Genomic DNA, 17,236 nt, shown 5'->3' with positions numbered 1-17,236 from the left:
AGGGCCTGTAGTAGAGAGTGGATGCGTGGGAATCCCCCCTATGCTGCCCCACAACACTTTCCAGCTTTCTTCATATAGAATAAAAAAAGCACGAGTTCCCCACTCTTCCCTCTTTGCAGGGGTGAATTGAGACAGCCATTGCCAGCCACTCTGGCCTCTACTGCACCGGTTGTCTCTGAGGCTCTTGGGAGAAGTCACAAGCAGATTTGAGATGCTACTTTTGAAGCCACCCGGGTGGCTCCCTTTTGTTCAGCCCGAGGCTGACTGGCAGGGTCTGGGGGATCTGGCGTGGCAGCCAAGGAACAGGTCCTTAAAGGCTGCTAATAGATTTGGGGCAGTTAGGACCCCGGGGCAGAGTGCTTAGAACCCCGCTGCTTTTAAGCGGCCAGTGAATGCAGCTTCCCTGCTGCTGTTACTGCTGCTGTGTGTCCTCCCCATTTCAGAGCGATGTGCAGACTGAACATGAGGGTAGAGCAGGAGCAAACATCCTGAGCCGGCAAGCACGGACTTCTCTCCCAGCAATGAAAACAAGGGCCAGATGACCTCAGCTGGCCGAAATCAGCTCAGCCCCACCAGCTGAGGCCCTGGTCCCAAATCCTTCCTGATGGCTAGGAAGCTACAACAAATGAACGAGCAAAGTAAGTATTCCATGCCGAAACAGAAACTTCACAGAAGGAGCTACACGTTGTCATAGAATCAGAGAATCCTAGAAGATGAGGGGTGGCAGGGACCTCAGGAGGTATCTAGTCCAACTCCCTGCTCAAAGCAGGACTAACCTCAGCTAAATCAGCCCAGCCAGGGCTTTGTCAAACCGCAGCTTAAAAACCTCTAAGGATGGAGATTCCACCACCTCCCTAGGTAACCCATTCCAGTGCTTCACCACCCGCCTAGGGGAAAACTTTTTCCTAATATCCAACCTAGACCTCCCCAACTGCAACTTGAGACCATTGCTCCTTGTTCTGTCATCTGCCACCACTGAGAACAGCCTAGCTCCATCCTCCCTGGAACCCCCTTCAGGTAGTTAAAGGCTGCTATCAAATCCCCCCTCACTCTTCTCTTCTGCAGACTAAACAAGCCTAGTTCCCTCAGCCTCTCCTCATAAGTCTTGTGCTCCAGCCCCCTCATCATTTTTGTTGCCCTCCGCTGGACTCTCTCCAACTTCTCCACATCCTTTTTGTAGTGGGGGGCCCAAAACTGGACACAATACTCCAAATGCGGCCTCACCGATGCCGAATAGAGGGGAATAATCACTTCCCGCGATTTGCTGGCGATTTGGAGCCCGGCAACATGAAACGCCACCCCTGGAGCGAGAGCGGTACCAGCGTTTGCTGGCACCTGGACAAAGTCCACACTGGCCTGCTTTGATCGTGATGGAGAAATAACCTTTATCACTATGTCCAAAGAGTAATAGGTCAAGCAAGTGTCATGCCCCCGATGCTGCTTTAAACGCGCTACGCTGAAAACGACTAGCCTTCTTTTGACTTGATTTGATTTTTGCAGGCACAGAATGAATACAAGGGCGAAGGGGGATGCAAACCAGGGAGCTGCAAACCAGTCTGGCTGAAAGGATCTGGTACCATGACTCTGAACAACCTCAGTCCCATGAATTACTGGGTTTTAACCCTATCTGCTGACTCGTCCCAACCTCAGATCTCAACGGTAGGGCCGTCTCTTATTTCCCTGCGCTGCTTTTTATTAAACCCCATCCCACACGTGCAGTGGGGGGTTAAAGGTGGATATTTAGATGGTCGCGTGAAATGGGTTGGAGGGCTTGGGGGAACAGGGAACCAGGGCCTGACTGTCCCCTCCCAGCTATTGGTGGGGTGAAGCCACCCCTTGTAATCAAAGGGTCACCCCCATCTTCCGCCAACAGGAGCTCATGGTGGCAGCACCAAAGGATGGCGGGGGAGGCATCTTCACAGCCTCCTGAACCCAAGGGGATGGCACCAAATTCTGCTTCCTGCCTAAGCACTCTGGAGACTCTTTCCTCTCTACTGATTGGCTGTTTGTGGCGACATCCTCCAACCCATCTCCCTTTCCTTCCCTCTGACCCATCCAATCTCCCTCTCTTATTTCCAGGCTGAATTTGTCTAGTGTCAACTTCCAGCTATTGAATCCTGTTCGAGCTTTCTCTGCTCGACTGAAGGGCCCATGATTAAATATTTGTTCCCCAGGTAGCTACGTACAGACTGTGATCCGGTCACCCCTTAACCTTCTCTCGGTGAAGATCAATAGACTCAAGGAGCTCAACCTATCGCTCTAGTGCATGTTCTCTGATCCCTGAATCATTCTTGTGGCTCTTCTCTGACCCCTCTCTAATTTATCAACATCCCTCTTGAACAGTGGACACCAATTCCCTCGCTCCAGTTAAATCATCATCTCCTACCTTCTCCCCTGGCCCAACACATCCCCCCATGAGAATAAGACATTGCTCTCTCCGGGTCCTGTGTCGCCAGGTCTCCAAGCCTGGGAGCTGCTGCCTAGCAGGTGGCTCTGTCACCCAGATACAAATGGACCGAGTTCTATTTATGATCCACTGCCACATATCGAATGGACACACCAAGATGTGCACGTTACATCCACATGCTTTATCGATTCGCATTCTCCTTCCCCCCTGACTCTCACCCCACCCGTCTCGTCTAGATCCTTAGGGCTGGCCTGCAGAGGGTCCTTACTGCCAGCGCTGCTTGACTCCAGGAACACCGTGCTATCCAGGAGACCCCGCATAGCACTGTGCTTGGTGGACAGGGATTGCTGGTTCAAGCTCTTTGATTGTATGATGCTTGGGGCAGGGGCCTTGGCTGGGCCATTCGGGGGGCCTAAGGGAGTTGAATTTCTCTGGGAGGGACGTTAGCTCCCTTTGACAGCCCCAGCCTTCATCCCTCTGATGTAGACTAGGACACTGGCGAGATCCTAATAGAGCAGGGACTGACTGCAGAGCGGAGAAAGCCAGTCATTCTGTCTCAGCTGGTGCAAAGCTGCAAAGCCCCACGGACTGCAGGGGAGTGACGCCAATTTACACCAGCTGCAGATCCGGCCCCCGAGGGCTGAGGGCATGCGAATCAGCTTTTCACACCTCGGTTACAGACAGATGTTGACGAGCGAAAGGTTAAAATGAGGGAGCAGTGAGGAGAGCGGCTTTGGAGCAATGCTGCTGGGGGAGGTGCTATAATTAGCGTGGAGGGCCCGGTTGGCTCCGTTTACAAGCCAGTCTCCACTGGGAGTTTGAAAAACCAGCCGTGTTCTGTCACATCCTCCTCTCGAGCATCGAATTTGCAGCCAGAATTTAGCTGCTGGTGACGTGTGATGCAAAATGGAGCCCCCCATCTTAAAGCCTCTGGAGTTTGAATCCCCAGCGACCAACTGCCCCCCTTCCCTTGGGGAAGGGGATAGACTCTTCCTCGCTTTTTGCAAAGGGAAACCATAGAGGGAAAGATTATCCTGGTGGTCATCTCCCCCCCCAATATCCCTGGCAAGCAGAAGAACCGCAGAGCTGGCCATGCGATGGTGCATGGCTGTCAGCAGCAGAGCTTACTACTGAGATTCTTTCCCTTGGTCCACCCGTCCAAGGATCATTCCTGGGTCCTTCGAAAGGCAGGGGGGCTTACGGAGTCAGCTAGGGATAAATTGAGGCTGGTCCTAGATGACCTCCTGAGGTCCCTTCCAACTCTAATCCTCTATGATTAAGCCCTGTTACACAGAGATCATACCAGTCTTTGCACATACCCCCCACAGCATTAGGATGAGTTGGCCTGGGGGGCCTGAACCAAAGCCTACAACACCGGGAGGGATTATTATCGGAGCCTATCAAGATGAAAGAAGTGTTAATGTATCTTCTGCTGGGTCCAGGCAGGTGGCCTTTGCTGCTAACGCACAAGATGCTTATCAGAGTACAACCATGGATGTGAGGTCAGCGTTAGGCTTTCCCTTTCTCCCCCACTAGGTTTGCCAGCCCATAGGTGGTGCAGGAGGTGCCTAAGATTCTCCCTGGAGTGTCGATCTGCTGGATGCTCTGCGTCACCATGATGGTGACTTGCTTGTTGGCCATGCGGTTGGATTGCCACTTGGTCTGGAAAGGAAAGAGAGGGACGGTTAATGAGGGGTGCCATGCCAGTCCAGCTCCACAAGATTGGCACCGATTTAGCCCAGTGGTCCCACCTGGCTGGAATGTAGTGTATTATGGAGAGAACTCAGCCAGACCAGTGGTCTCCTCTGGTTACAAACAAATAAGCAAAAGGTAGAGGCGGTGGGGACTGGAGATACTGGGGCATTGGGAGGTGCTAATGGGATAGAATCATAGCAATGTCGGGCTGGAAGGGACCTCAAGAAATCATCAAGTCCAGTCCACTGTGCTGAGACAGACCATCCCTGGCAGGTGTTTGTCCAACCTGGTTGTAGGAAGGCGCAGTGGCCTTCCTCCGAGCCTGGGCTCGAGGAAGGGCTGCAAGGACCAGATCAGGCCCTGAACAGGCCGGAAGCTCAGTCTGCCCGGCAACCGGTGAGCCGGCCACCGATAGGTTCCGGCGGCCGACCAACCCGGCAGCAGGGGGGTGGAGCCTCAGTAAGGGCTGTAACTACAAAAAGCAGGCCCCGTTGCTCAGTAGAGGGAGAGCTGCTGCCGGAGGCAGATGTGCTGTCCTGCTGGCTACAGCGAAGGCCCAAACTGGGCCGGGACTTCGCTCCAGGCGAATGCCTTCCAGCACAGACCCCAGCGGCCTGTCGCTAAGGGCTGGATATGGCCTCCAGGCCCTCTAGACAGGCTTAGGCCTACAGACTCGAAGGACTGGGCCAGGCCTCGGGGCCCAAGCAACTGGGTCGAGCCCCCTGAGACGGAGGGCTGAGAATTCCCCCCTGAGGCCAGCCCTGACTTGGAAGAACTGCCAGAAGCCGAGCCCCCAGAGGCGGGACCTGACCTGGAGGAGCTGCCTGAGGCTGAGCCCTACCCCGATCCCTGGGACCTGGAGGAGCTGCCCCTTGCCAAGGAGCTCCCCGCCTTGCTGCCCGTGGATGAGGAGGGACTGGCTGGTATGCCCCTGGCGGTGTACCCCAGCGACCCTGAGGAACCAGAGGACGCAGGTACCGGGGGATACGGGGAGGAAGTGGCCCAGGGACAGCCATAGGCGTGGCTGTACAAGGGGCAAGCCCCATCAGCATGTTGCGGTGGGAGCCCCGCCGACTGAGTGGCAACGCCTTTGCCAGTGCTAGGGCCCTGGGCTGGGACGCAGTGGAGTTGGATGGGCCTGCGTTCCCCCCCCCCCCCCCCCGTCCTCGCTGCCCAGGGAGTGAATACCAGCCCCTGCTCTCCCAATTAGAGGACACTGCTGCTCGCCCGCTCTGCCTGAGGTCCTGGACCACGGCCCTACAGACACTAATATCCCCTTTTTGTTGGAAGGCGCAGCGGCCTTCCTCCGAGCCTGGGCCCGAGGAAGGGCCGCAAGGACCAGACCGGGCAGGAGCCCGTCCTACATTGGTCTTAAAAGCCTCCTGTGATGGGGCTTCCACCACCTCCCTTGGAAGCCTTTTCCAGAGCTTGGGTCCCCTTAGAGTTAGAAATTTTTCCTAATATCGAACCTGAATTTCCCTTGCTGTTGATTCAGCCCATTACTTCTTGTAGTACCTTCGGAGGACATGGAGAACAATTGATCCCTGTCCTCTTTATAACAGCCCTTATCATATCTGAAGACTGTTAACGGGTCTTTCCTCGGTCTTTTCTCAAAACTAAACATGCTCATTTTTAAATCTTTTCTCGTAGGCCAGGTTTTCTAAACCTTTGATCGTTTTTGTTGCTTTCCTCTGGGCGCTCTTCAATTAGTCCACATCTTTCCTAAACTGACACCCAGAACTGGACCTACCAGTGCTGAGCACAGCAGGACAATTACCTCCCATGTCTTACGTCTGACGCTCCTGTTCAGACACCCTAGAAGGATATTTGCCTTTTTTGCAACTGCATCACGTTGCTGACTCATATTCAATTTGTAACCCTCACTCCTTTTCAGCAGTATGACCCCCCTACTCAGTTATTCCCCATTTTCTAGTGGTGCATTTCTTTTTTCCTTCCTCAGTGAAGTACTTTGCTCTTGATTTTACTGAATTTCCACTTGTTGCTTCCCGATCAATTCTCCATTTCGTCAAGGTTGTTTTAAATACTAACCTGGTTGCCAAAGTGCTTGTAATGGAGCGTGGCAGCCCATAGGCACTAGGCGGTGTGATCTAGGGGGTTAGCACTTGACTGGAACTCAGGAGACAGCCGTTCTAGTCCCAGCTCTCCCCCTAACCTGACACACAACCTTGGACAAGTTGTTTCCCGTCTTGCTTACCTATTTCGATTCAGAGCTCACTGTGGCACGAGGCTGCCTCTTACTGTGTGTTTGCACAGTGGGGCTCTGATCTTTCTTTTGGGGCCTTTAAGAGCTCTCCTATTAACCAGTGAAGACGGTTTAAATTGCACATAGGAAACAAGTGCTTGAAAGTTGCTCCCACTTGATGGCTGTTCAGTGGCCTAGGCAAGATGTTGGCCTCAGTTCAGTTCTTAGAAGACAGCTGTCCACTTCACAGAAACCATGCCCCAAAATGGCCCTCTTTGTCGGCAGTCCCAGCAGAGGTGTCAAGGAATGAATGTGCCTTGGAAACCGAACTCTCCTCCCATGCATCTCCTCCTGGGTCAGAATCCCTGGCACAGGGAGCTTTTGTATTAGTTTATTTGCATTATGGTAGCACCTAATAGCTGTGGTCAGGGAAAAGGAGCCCGTTGTGCGAAAATGTGTCACAATAAGATGGTCCCTTCTCCCAAGAACTCTCCAGCTGCCGTCGCTGGATCTGATTGAAGGACAGAAGAAAGCTCCATTGGCCATGACTGTCGGCCACTAGCATGACCCTCCTTTTGAAGCGGGCAAGTTGAGGAAGATGTCTTTGGAGGCACGAAGGATTTGGAAGGAGCATATCCCTGGCAATAACAAAAGCAAGGGGTGTGGACTGAAGGCACCTGTAAGGGGGGGTTGGAACATCAGGGGGTGCTGGGGATTGCGTGACAGATGTGGTAAAGTGGGAATATGAAGGGACTCCCTGATGCTGGAGTAGATAAGCTGCTAGAGTAGCTCTTTTCTCTCTGTGTCTCCCTCCCACCCTACAGATACTGCATGATTCTCGCTCTCTGCCCATTTTGCCTGGCATAGATTTAAATGTCTCAGCCTCGTTCCAGTGGGACCCTGGGAAAGATCTGGAAGAGGAAGCCATTTGGAAGGTGGTGGAGATGAACGTTGTCTCACAAGCTTATGTTTCAGGGCTTGCTGCGTCTCCCAGAATAGCCCCGGAGGGGTCCAAACTTCTGGCTAGAAATGTGCTGTCGTAGAGAGAGGCGCTTGGCCACCTTCCGCCATAGAGATAGAATCTTCCCCTGCCCCTTGTGTCATCGCACAGGGTCACTCCCCCTCCGCCCCATCTGCAAGTAGGAACGTCTCTCAGCACCGTGCCCCCTGGCTACCGTGCCCCGTGGCTAGAGCTGCTCCAGAATATTTTGAGGAAACATTTTTTCACAGGAAAATGCTGGTGCCTCAAAACAGAATTTTTTTCCCCAGCAAAAGGGTCCAAGATGGAATTTCTGCTCAAAATCCACGAGAGAGAAAGAGAGAGGCCCGTAGTTAAAGCACTCACAGGAGATGCAGCGAGTGCCCTGATTCAGCTTTCCCGCAGGCCAGGTGAGCGTCCTGACCGACGGTCAGTCACTCTCTCGCCGTCTCTCCTGTCCGAGCGGCTATTTCTACAAAGAGTCACTAAAGCATTGACAGGCCCATGGAGACTGACTCGTTAGCCGAGGTGTTAGCGCCCTCCCATGGCATGTGGGAGACCTAGATTCAACTCCTTACTGCAGAGCAGGGACTTGACCCTGGGTCTATCACATCCAGGTGAGTGTTTTGGGCTCTCTCTCATTTGTGAAAAATTTCAAACCGTCTCAGTTTCATCCTATTGTGGCACTGAAAAAGTTTTGAAATCTCGACTATTTTTGCAGGACAGGAAAACCGTTTCCCACCTTGGCTCTGTTCCTAAAGCCTGCTGGGGCACTAGGGTCAGTGCTGATAAAGTGACGAGCGCTTCCTGCTGAAAAAACAAAACCACGGTCTCTCTCTTAGGAAGTTACCCGTGCATCTTGTGGTGAAGCCCAGTTCCATCCTATCAAGCAATTTTACCTTTTCAGTACAGAGCACACTTCTTTTCTGAATGGCTGTCCCAGTGGGTGGAACTCCATTCAATGGCTTGTTGGTTACTTGGCTTTCACCAGCTGCAGCTTTGGTTTCATCAAAGGACGAATCAGACATCACAGAGCAAACTTTCAGATAGGACTGTGCTGGGTTAGGAAACCCGTCGTCAAAGAAATCGGCTCCTGGAAAACAAAGAAAAGTAACGTGAGCCAAGTCAAGGTTATGTTTCCCAAAAGAACAAAGGAGAATAAAGGTTCTCAGTTAAAACTCGGAGGGCCATTTCTGAGTGAAAACAAGCCCCTCTGAAAAACTCAGAACTGGCCCTGTTTTTCAGCCCCAAAGTAGCATTTTGCTCTAAAGCCGTTTGGGTGTGAAATTGGACCCCTCTCCCAACCAAGAGAGAAAGCCGAAAGCTTCAGATTTGGCTTTAAAAATAATTAGCTGTGAAGACTTTGCACAGCCTTATCTTCCCCAGTTCGGAATTAGTTTGTCATACAATGTTGGAAACAGAATGAAACTCAAACCAGTTTTGTATTTAAAAACATAAAATAAAATAAAATGATGACTAGGCTTGGCAGATTTTTTAAAATATAATTTTGACAGATATTGATGTTTATTTTAAGCTTTTTTCCTATTTTTATTCATTTAAATTTTCACTGTTGCTCTGTGCGTCACTTTCCCCATCTATGAAATAGTAATAACGCTTCCCTTCTCCCACCCTTTTTCTGTTTCGGATTCAAGATCTTCTGGGCAGTGGCAGCGTATGTGCAGCACCTAGCACAATGGGGCCACAACTGAAATGGGAGCCCCACCCTGCCACTGTAATATAAACATTATTTTACCAATAATGTCTCATTGCAAGTGATGTTGTCATGGCTGCTCTGTATATGGATGCAGTGAACTGAATCAAACATGCAGCAAATTTATAGAACGCAACGTGTCTCTAGAGATTTATTTCATTTTTATGGCTGGGATCAGGGAAGAGAAGCCATGAAATCCTTTAAGTGTGAAATCTCGCAGATCTGATCATTCTCTTCACCGACTCACACATTCTGCACTCGAGCAACCATCATAAGCAAAAGTAATCTTTTGCTACCGGGATGTGGCGTAACATGGTGTGAAAATTGTTGTAACAGCTACTGCTGCTAAGGGAATGTGCTGGGACTGGCTATGCTATTTATTAGATGTAAGGATCAGCTCAGACCTACCTAAAATGGTCAAATCTGTGCACTGTGCTGATGGTAGATGCTTTAAAAGGGATATTTAATCCTCCATTCTACGGCTCCTTGTGCATTTCCTCCTGCGCTATACTCACTCAGAACTCAATGAATTCATGGAATCAGAGCATGTACAGATGGACGAGACCTCTGGCCTCATCTGCTCCTTTCCCTAGGACCAATGCAGGATCGGGCAGTGCTGCTCATCTGCTAGCGATTGATCCAGTCTAGTTCTAAATGCCCCGAGCGATGGGATTAGCAAAACTTGCCCTATTCGCCTAACCCAAATCTAGGGGGAAATTGGCACGTAGACAAGCTGGCTTTCTGCTCGAGTGAAAGCAGCCTTACTCCCTCACACCCCGCCAGGACTCAGAAAATTTAATGGGGGCTTGACATCTTAAGGAAGATACATGGACATGGGCCATGCTGAGCTTTCCATCTGACAGTTAATTGGCTCTCTCTCAAGCTCAGGCCCTTAAATCTTGGTAGCAATTCTGAGAGAGTGCAAGGTCGGTCCCCTGCCAGTTCACCACGGTGCAGACTGCAGCTGAGTTACAGCAAAGTAAGAGACGGCCAGCAGGTTGGCTTTCCAATGGGAAATCACTGTTGTTTGCAGACTAGAGGGCATGTAATAACCCTGAGCACACATGAGAACAGAGCCCCATTGAAATTCATGGCCTGATAGTCACCGTTTTCCCGGCCGGTGCATTTTCCCCTCTTGCTCCTGAGACCAGTTTCAGTTTTATTTCACCAACTTTCCAAGGGATTCTTATATCCATGGCTACCAAATTTGGTTGCCACGCTATATCCATGGCAACAAGGAACGCTGGCCCACAGCAGATCAGTCATTCTAATTGGTTTTTTGGGCTGATGTCATTTCATGGAGGAACGCAGACTAAAGGGGGCACCCTGCAATGCACAACTCATCATCCGGCGAGAGGGGGCTGCATTGGGTTTATAGCCCCCTTCATTCCCCCCTCTTCTTTAAAAAGGCTTGATTTTTTTTTTTTGTCCCTGCTTCTTTTCACCAAGCCACTCCCCAGGCATCGGTTCAAACACAAAGTATTTCTCTGGCCCCATTAGACGGGAGGTCAGACTAGAGGATCCCTGTGGTCCCTTCTGGCTTTGGAATCTAGGAACCTATAAGTGTGGGCAGGTCTCATAGGAAAGGCACCGTGTAAACGCAAAAACGCCTCTCAGTTTGTTCCCGTCAAGCATTGCAGCAGAGAGACAGGGAACAGATTCAGCCCTTGGGCAGAGCAGGCCCAATGCCGTGGGCACAGACCGGCTCCCCCCAGGCCTGCGTTTGCCCCACTGTTACCACGACACCCGCAGCTTGCCTGGTGCCATCGTACCCACAGCAGTTAGCACGTGCATGAGCTGCTAAGGGATATCTGCTCCTTGCCATGCGGCTGAGCTGCTGGAGACCAGTCAGAGCAACCAGCACCCTGCAAACAGCCAGGCCCCCCACGTCCTGGCCTGGAGCAGGGCCCGCTCTCTTACCTAAGCTCATGGTGCTTTTATCGATTCCAAAGGCCATCTTGGGGCAGCTCTCCGGAGGGAGGGTCTGCAGGGAGGAGAGCGGGATGTCGGCGTCTGTGCTTGTCAGCCAGGTGGACTCCGTCTCTTTGGTCCAGCTCTCCCGATACCTCGGCTCCAGGCCGTCCGTCCGGCTGCCCCCGCAGCCCATGGCAAGGGGCCGATTGGCGTCACCCACAGCAAGTCAGGTGAGCGTCACGGAGCGTGGCAGGGAAATCTGTCCCTCAGCCACCTTCTGTGAGCATCTTCCTGCCTCCCGGGTGTTGCGCTGGCGGGATCCGGCCTCTCCTTCAGCCAGAGTTATTCCCACCCAACTCCCTGGGGAAGTACCCCTTGGAAGTGCAGTCAAGGGACAAAACAGCCACCTGTGGGTGTGTTAGCTGCCGTGAAATGGGGCAGCCTGACTGCCCACCAGTGTCCTTCAGCGGGGCTACGACTTGGATCCTCATAAAGAGAGCAAAGGCTGGGGCTGGCTGGAAGGCACCTGAAAGGGTTAAATCAAACAGACAGGCATTGTCTTTGCTGTTCTACCATTCCCTTCATTGCAATCAGGCAAAAAATTAGCCACACTGTACCTCTCTGGCTGGTCTTGTCGCGGTGAATCTTCTCTATGAAATGAATGTACAGTTTGGGGCAGATCTGGAGAGTCTCAATTATTGCACCCAGCAAGCACTGAGCTAAGCTGCTGCAACCGGCAAAACGCTAAGGGGTGGGGAGTGGGGAGAACAAAAAACCTAGAGGATTTTAGAGTCTCCGTCCAGTTTATCCATATTTATCTGTAGTGCAGATCAGGGCATCCGGGAAAACAAGGTGCCCATGAATCTCTTTAAGCTCTAGGGAAGCTATTTATCAGGAAGGATCTACCTGCAGAATGAGACCCTTTTCCTGCTTTCTGAATCACCCCTGAGCAGACCGTGACATTTATTTATTTATTTATTTTGCCTCTAGGCACTATGGTAATCCAAATGAACAGTTAACCTGCAGCATGGAGGAGGCAGCAGAACCCCATTTCTTTGCCTGGACGTTTCAATTCCGGATGGGCTAATCCTTTTAAATCCAGTTTTAAGCTTCCTCCAGAGTTTGACTTGGATTTGAATTTCACCAAGGAAAGAGTGTGCAAAAAGCAGTGTGTGTGGGGCTGGGAGATCAGTGAATATATACCATGGGAATTGGACTGGAGGCAGAGAATGAATGAAAGACAGATCCTAAGACTTTGATAAAGAGCTGGTGGGAGAGACAGAAATCAAGTGGGGGAAAAGGAGCAGAGAGTGGAAGCAAATCCAGAGAGAGCGTGTGAAGGATGCAGCCGAGAGGAATATTCGAAGAAGAAACGAATGGGTGTGTAGAGGGAGCAGCTTGTGCCAGCCCATCCTTGCAGGGAATCTTCTATTCCAATTCCTTCAGCTAGAGATTCCTTCTTAGCTGGTGATGGGGGGGAAGGATAAATTGCAGGGGAGAAAAAGTCTGTGATTCAAAGTAGCTTGGAGAACCCTCAGACAATTAGCCTGAGAGCTTTGCAGAGCAGGAAGCTCGTCTTCTCTCGCTCCCAACGTAAAGTCAAATAGTCAAATCCACTTCACATAATCACTTTATAACCCCCTCCCCCCACCCAGTTTGCCTCCTTGTACTACATTTTCCTGAAAAGGCCTAAAAATGGCAAAAGGCAGCAAGCAAAATAATTGGCCATCCAGCCCAATAAGTGGCAGTGGCTTAAACTCCTGGCTGACTGCTAAAATGCCCCGGTACAGCAGTCTCGGGTTGCTTCATTAGCCATTCCGCTCTTTACAAGACAAAGATACACGGGATCCCTGCCCCAAAGAGCTTACAGTCAAAAGCCCCTGTCCTAAAATGGGAGCTACCTGCTGAGGGTGACCAGATGGCAAGTGTGAAAAATCGGGGCAAGAGGCTTGGGGGGTAATAGGCACCTATATAAGGCAAAGCCCTGAATATCGGGACAGTCTCTATAAATCAGGACATCCGGTCACCCTAGTCTCAAGTGACTATTATTTATAGTACAGGAATGCCTAGAGACTCAATCCACCATTGCACCCCATGACTTTTAGCAAGAGACAGTCTCTGTCCTGGAACTCTTACAGTCTAACGAAGAGTGGCAGGGGAAACAGATGGGAAACCCATTGCTCAAGATGTCCTAGCTGGGATTAGAACCCAGGTCCCGAGATCCAGGCCACTGCCCTGGCCACTGGGAAATACTGCTTTCAGCATGGCTACTGCTCCACCCCAGTGAGCGTCACCCTGAAGGCAGCCTGGGAGCTGAGGGGATGCAGTGGCAACTCCCCAGGGACTGGTTCAGCTGGTTTTGAGCTTTTCGGGGCAGAGGCTGCGTTTTTGCTGCATCTGCACATCAGCTAGTGGCACCTGGGGCCCCCCAGCTCCGACTGGGTGTGACTGTAAGGCAGATAAACAGTAGTAAAGGTGGGCAGGTGTGCAACACACTCACGCACACCAGGGATCAGGAGGCTCAGAGATCCCAAAAGCAGGCGAGGACTTTGTCAGGGTCTAGCGAAACGAGCCAAGCTGTGAGATTCTGCACAGGTACCCCAGGGACAGCTTAGCTGAGCAGAGGCCGTTCCAGCAAACAAACCCCTCCATTCTCCCTCTTGCTTCCAGGAAGCAACTCTGCCTCCTGCAATAATCCTCAGACAGAGACCATACTAAGGACACTTTTTCTCTTACCTCATCTGTGCTGGAGAAGCTGCTTCTCAGCCTCCCTTCCAGGCGTCTCTCCATCCAGAGGCAGCTGGTTTTCGCTCTGTTCCTCCTACTTGCTCCTGCTTCTCCTGAAGCTTTGAAGCTCTGCGCTTCAGCAACCCCCTGCGCAGAGATCAATTTGCAGCACCAGCTGGAAACTCACTGCAGCTGGAGGCGGTGCTGAAGCAGGACCCAGGCAGGTCGGCTCTCTCATCACTCCAGGAGCAATGCCTGCAGAGTGAGCCGTTGGTGTGGGGTGCCACGCTCTAGATAGGTCAATCCCCAGGGTTGCCAGCCTTGCATTTTAGTTTTTACTGACATGAAGATCTGAAGTTGATTTTTTTTTTTACTGAAATGGTAAACTTTTTACTGACACGGCTAAAAATACCATAAACAATGCACCAATGTCAAAAAAGTGTGTACTCACTTGTGATATTCTGTGCACAGGCATTTGACCCAATTGTTTTAGGTGCAGTTAATTGATCAATCGGGTTCTTTGGGAGTGTGCAGTAATAGAAAACTGGAAACTGAGAAAGTTTTATGATACAAGAAGTGATTCTGAACGACGACAATCAATGTCAAAATACCATGTGTTTTATTTCTACCTAATTTCACAGGCATTTGCCTTTATTTACGGGTTTACGGACAGTGTTAAAAGTCTACATTTTTTTATTGACTGTCCATACATTTACGGACGGCTAGCAACCCTGGAGTCCAGCTGTAAAGACTAAGAAACAGGCAGGAGTAGGTGGAAGACTCGGATACGAGATGCTATGATCAATGCCTAGGTCCGTCGAGAATGCTTTGTGATACTTTCTTCCCTTCTTGGATCAAAATCTACCGCAATGTTGCTGAATCTTGTTAGAAAGCTGCTACACTTCACCCCAGAGGGGGCTGCCTTGCAGTGATGGATAAAATGATTTTATATATTAGCCAGTAAGCTCTTTGGGATGGGGCCTGCGACCTGCTTGAAACCTTTGGAAACTGTTCCAGGATGGAGGTTAAACAAGAAAACGGCACATTTCAGCACAGCCCCAGAAGTGAGGCAGGTGCTTCACATCTGCAGAGATTGAAGCCCCCATCTGGCATTCTCAGAGCTAGATCCTGCCTGTACTCACACCCAGGCATGGGGCCAACCACCATCACCACTGAGCGTAGTGAGCATACTAGTGAAAACACTGAGCACTTGGGGGATCAAGCCCTAATTTTAGATGGGATTGAAACAGGAATTTCCAGACTGGATCAGACCCGAATGCCATTTAGGGCAGTGTCCTCCTCACCGACAGGGGCCAGCATCAGCTGCTTCAGAGGACGGTGAGAGAAATCCTGCAGTCAGGTAACCTGTCCCTGGGGGCTGTTTCCTCCTGACCCCCAACACTTAGTTTGGTTTGTGCCCTGAAGCAGGAGGGTTGGTGTCCCTCTGACGCAATGGGAGGGGGTTAAACAACAGAGAGCTGGGGGCGGGGCGGGACGAGCGTCACAGGAATGGGCCTGGGCAGTGACTCGTGGCGTGGCAAATCTTAGGTTATGTCTGCACGGCAGTCGGGACAGCCCGGGTAGGCGCAACAAGCTGCCTGGCTAAAAACCGCTGTGTACCCACCGCGGCTCGGGCTAGCGACCCACGTACGGACCCAGGGTCCTGAGCAGGCCTGCGCTTGATTGGCTAGCCTGCGCTGCCACCCGTGTTGCCGCGGTTACACGGCTGTTTTGAGGGCGCTAGCCCCATCCAAACTAGCTCAGGCATGCCGACCTGTGCTGCTGGCCTGCCTCCTGCCGCAGGGCGCATGGAGCCACCAAGGCCTGTGACACAGCTTGAAAGGAAAGAGCCTCTCTGCGGTACTCACCCAGCCCCCCATGCTCTGCGTCTTTGCTGTCTTTACCCGCACACGCCCACCGGGAGGAAGGGCAGGGCCACGATCCCCATTGCACAGACGGATGGGGAACCAAAGCACAGACAGAGCCTCTGCGGGGCTTTCCCCGGCTCGTCTCTGGCAAAGCAGGTTGCCCGAATCCCAACTCACACCCTTGCCAGGGGCCGGCCGTCCTCTCTAGCGCCAGCCACGAAAAGCCAGCCAGCGCTCCCTCTGTGTGCTGACACCGACGGCCACGCAAACTCCAGAGCCAGCCCCAGGAGAGACCGACCTGTGCTTTCCCCGTGTGTTTCGGCGCTGCCCAGGACCAGGGAGCCCCAGAAGGGTCACAGGAGCCTGACGTCACTAGCCTGGTCTCTGTATCAGAGCGGTTCAGACACACCTCCCACTTCCATGCAATTGGCCGGATGGAACAAATGAATTTTTTCTGCGCGTTGCCCCTTCCTGAGCTACAGGTGCCGGTACAGCCGGGAAGGCCAGAAGGGCCCATTGTGACCAGCCAGTCTGACCTCCTGCAGAACACGGGCCAGAGAACCTCACCCAGCGATTCCTGCCCCTCTCCAGCCCTGGGCTGAGCACAGCGTGTCTTCTAGAAAGATCCAGCCAGGCTTAGCTTAATGGCTGAGCAGGGGACTTTTTTCAACAGTACAAATGAGAGGTGCCCAACTCCCATTGACTTTGAAGGAGAGTTAGGCACCTCAGTACCATTCGTGCCTGTGAAAATCTCCCTCTCCGAGAATCCACCGCATCCCCAGGTGAGCTGCTGCAATGGACACCACCCTCCCCTGATCAAATCTGTGTCTTCTTTCCAGTTTGAGTTTTGCCAACTTCAGCTTCCAGCCAGTGACGCTTGTTGTGCCTTTGTCGGCTCCATCAAGAGAGCCTCTGCCAGCAGAAATCTTCTCTGGATGTAGGTCTCAAGGACCGTGACCAAATCGTCTCTCAACCTGCTTTTGCTACGTTAGCAGAGAGACTCCTTCAGTCGCTCCTTGGAAAGCGTTTTCCACTCTGAGCTATTCTTAGCTCTTCTCTGAGCCCTCTACGTTTTGCAGCATTTAACTGGTGCAATCTGGGTTTCTGTGTCCTGCACCCGTCAATTCCCGGGGGTCTGCTAGAGGTAACGGCCATTTCCTGTTTCGTTTCTGATGTAGCACGTGACACACACTCCGTGCTCTCTCCTGAACACTTGGTTTGTGCACGCGTTTGGTTTTGTTCTTTTTCCCCCTTACTCTAAAATCAGAGCCATTCAGACTGAAGAGTTCTGTTTGTCCGTACATGGAAAATGTAAAGTCGGAGACGAGACCCAGTGAATTGTCTGAAAGGCCGTCAGAGCTCAGCGGAGTGGATTCGATAGACGTGCTTCTCCACAGGTATACACGGAGATGGAACATACCAGTCCATTATCCTTTTCAACCCTCAGCGCGGGCCCCTGGGTAACAACAGACATAATGAGTCCCAGGCAACAAGAAGGACTGTATTCTAATCCAGCTCTGAGTGCCTTTCTCTCGTCTGATCCCCTGTTGTTAGTTTGGCTGGGTTCCCGGCGGGATATAATGCTAATTAACCAGCTTCTAGCAAACCAGTGAAGAACTAACAGAGAATTCCTCCTCTCCTGCCTCTTTGCTTGTTTCTTCTCTCTACTGGTGGTTGCTTTTCTCTGCGTGTGTGCCTCTGATCCTGGCCTGTGCAATGATTGGTGCTTTGT

The 17,236-nt window shown here is 51.7% G+C and overlaps 1 protein-coding gene across 2 annotated transcripts; it reads right to left on the bottom strand.

The window, feature by feature from the left end:
- Positions 1-2,542: 2,542 nt before the first annotated feature.
- On the bottom strand, positions 2,543-13,727 carry LOC137154699 (brain and acute leukemia cytoplasmic protein-like). Of its 2 annotated transcripts, none has more exons than XM_067550459.1 (4): positions 13,646-13,727; positions 10,916-11,435; positions 8,184-8,377; positions 2,543-4,069 (listed from the first exon to the last, which is right to left on the bottom strand). In XM_067550459.1, the coding sequence occupies exons 2-4, from the start codon at positions 11,100-11,102 to the stop codon at positions 3,917-3,919; spliced, it is 534 nt and encodes a 177-aa protein (XP_067406560.1). In that variant the 5' UTR covers positions 11,103-11,435; positions 13,646-13,727; the 3' UTR covers positions 2,543-3,916. The 2 variants fall into 2 exon arrangements, with proteins under 2 accessions (XP_067406560.1, XP_067406559.1); XM_067550458.1 differs by lacking the exon at positions 2,543-4,069 and adding an exon at positions 6,188-6,943.
- Positions 13,728-17,236: the final 3,509 nt, after the last annotated feature.

The sequence above is a fragment of the Emydura macquarii genome, unplaced genomic scaffold (genome assembly GCF_026122565.2).
Source record: "Emydura macquarii macquarii isolate MOO-44397 ecotype Brisbane River unplaced genomic scaffold, CSIRO-AGI_Emac_v2 contig_1288, whole genome shotgun sequence".
NCBI lineage: Eukaryota > Metazoa > Chordata > Testudines > Chelidae > Emydura > Emydura macquarii.
This window is presented reverse-complemented; position numbering and strand designations above follow the sequence as displayed.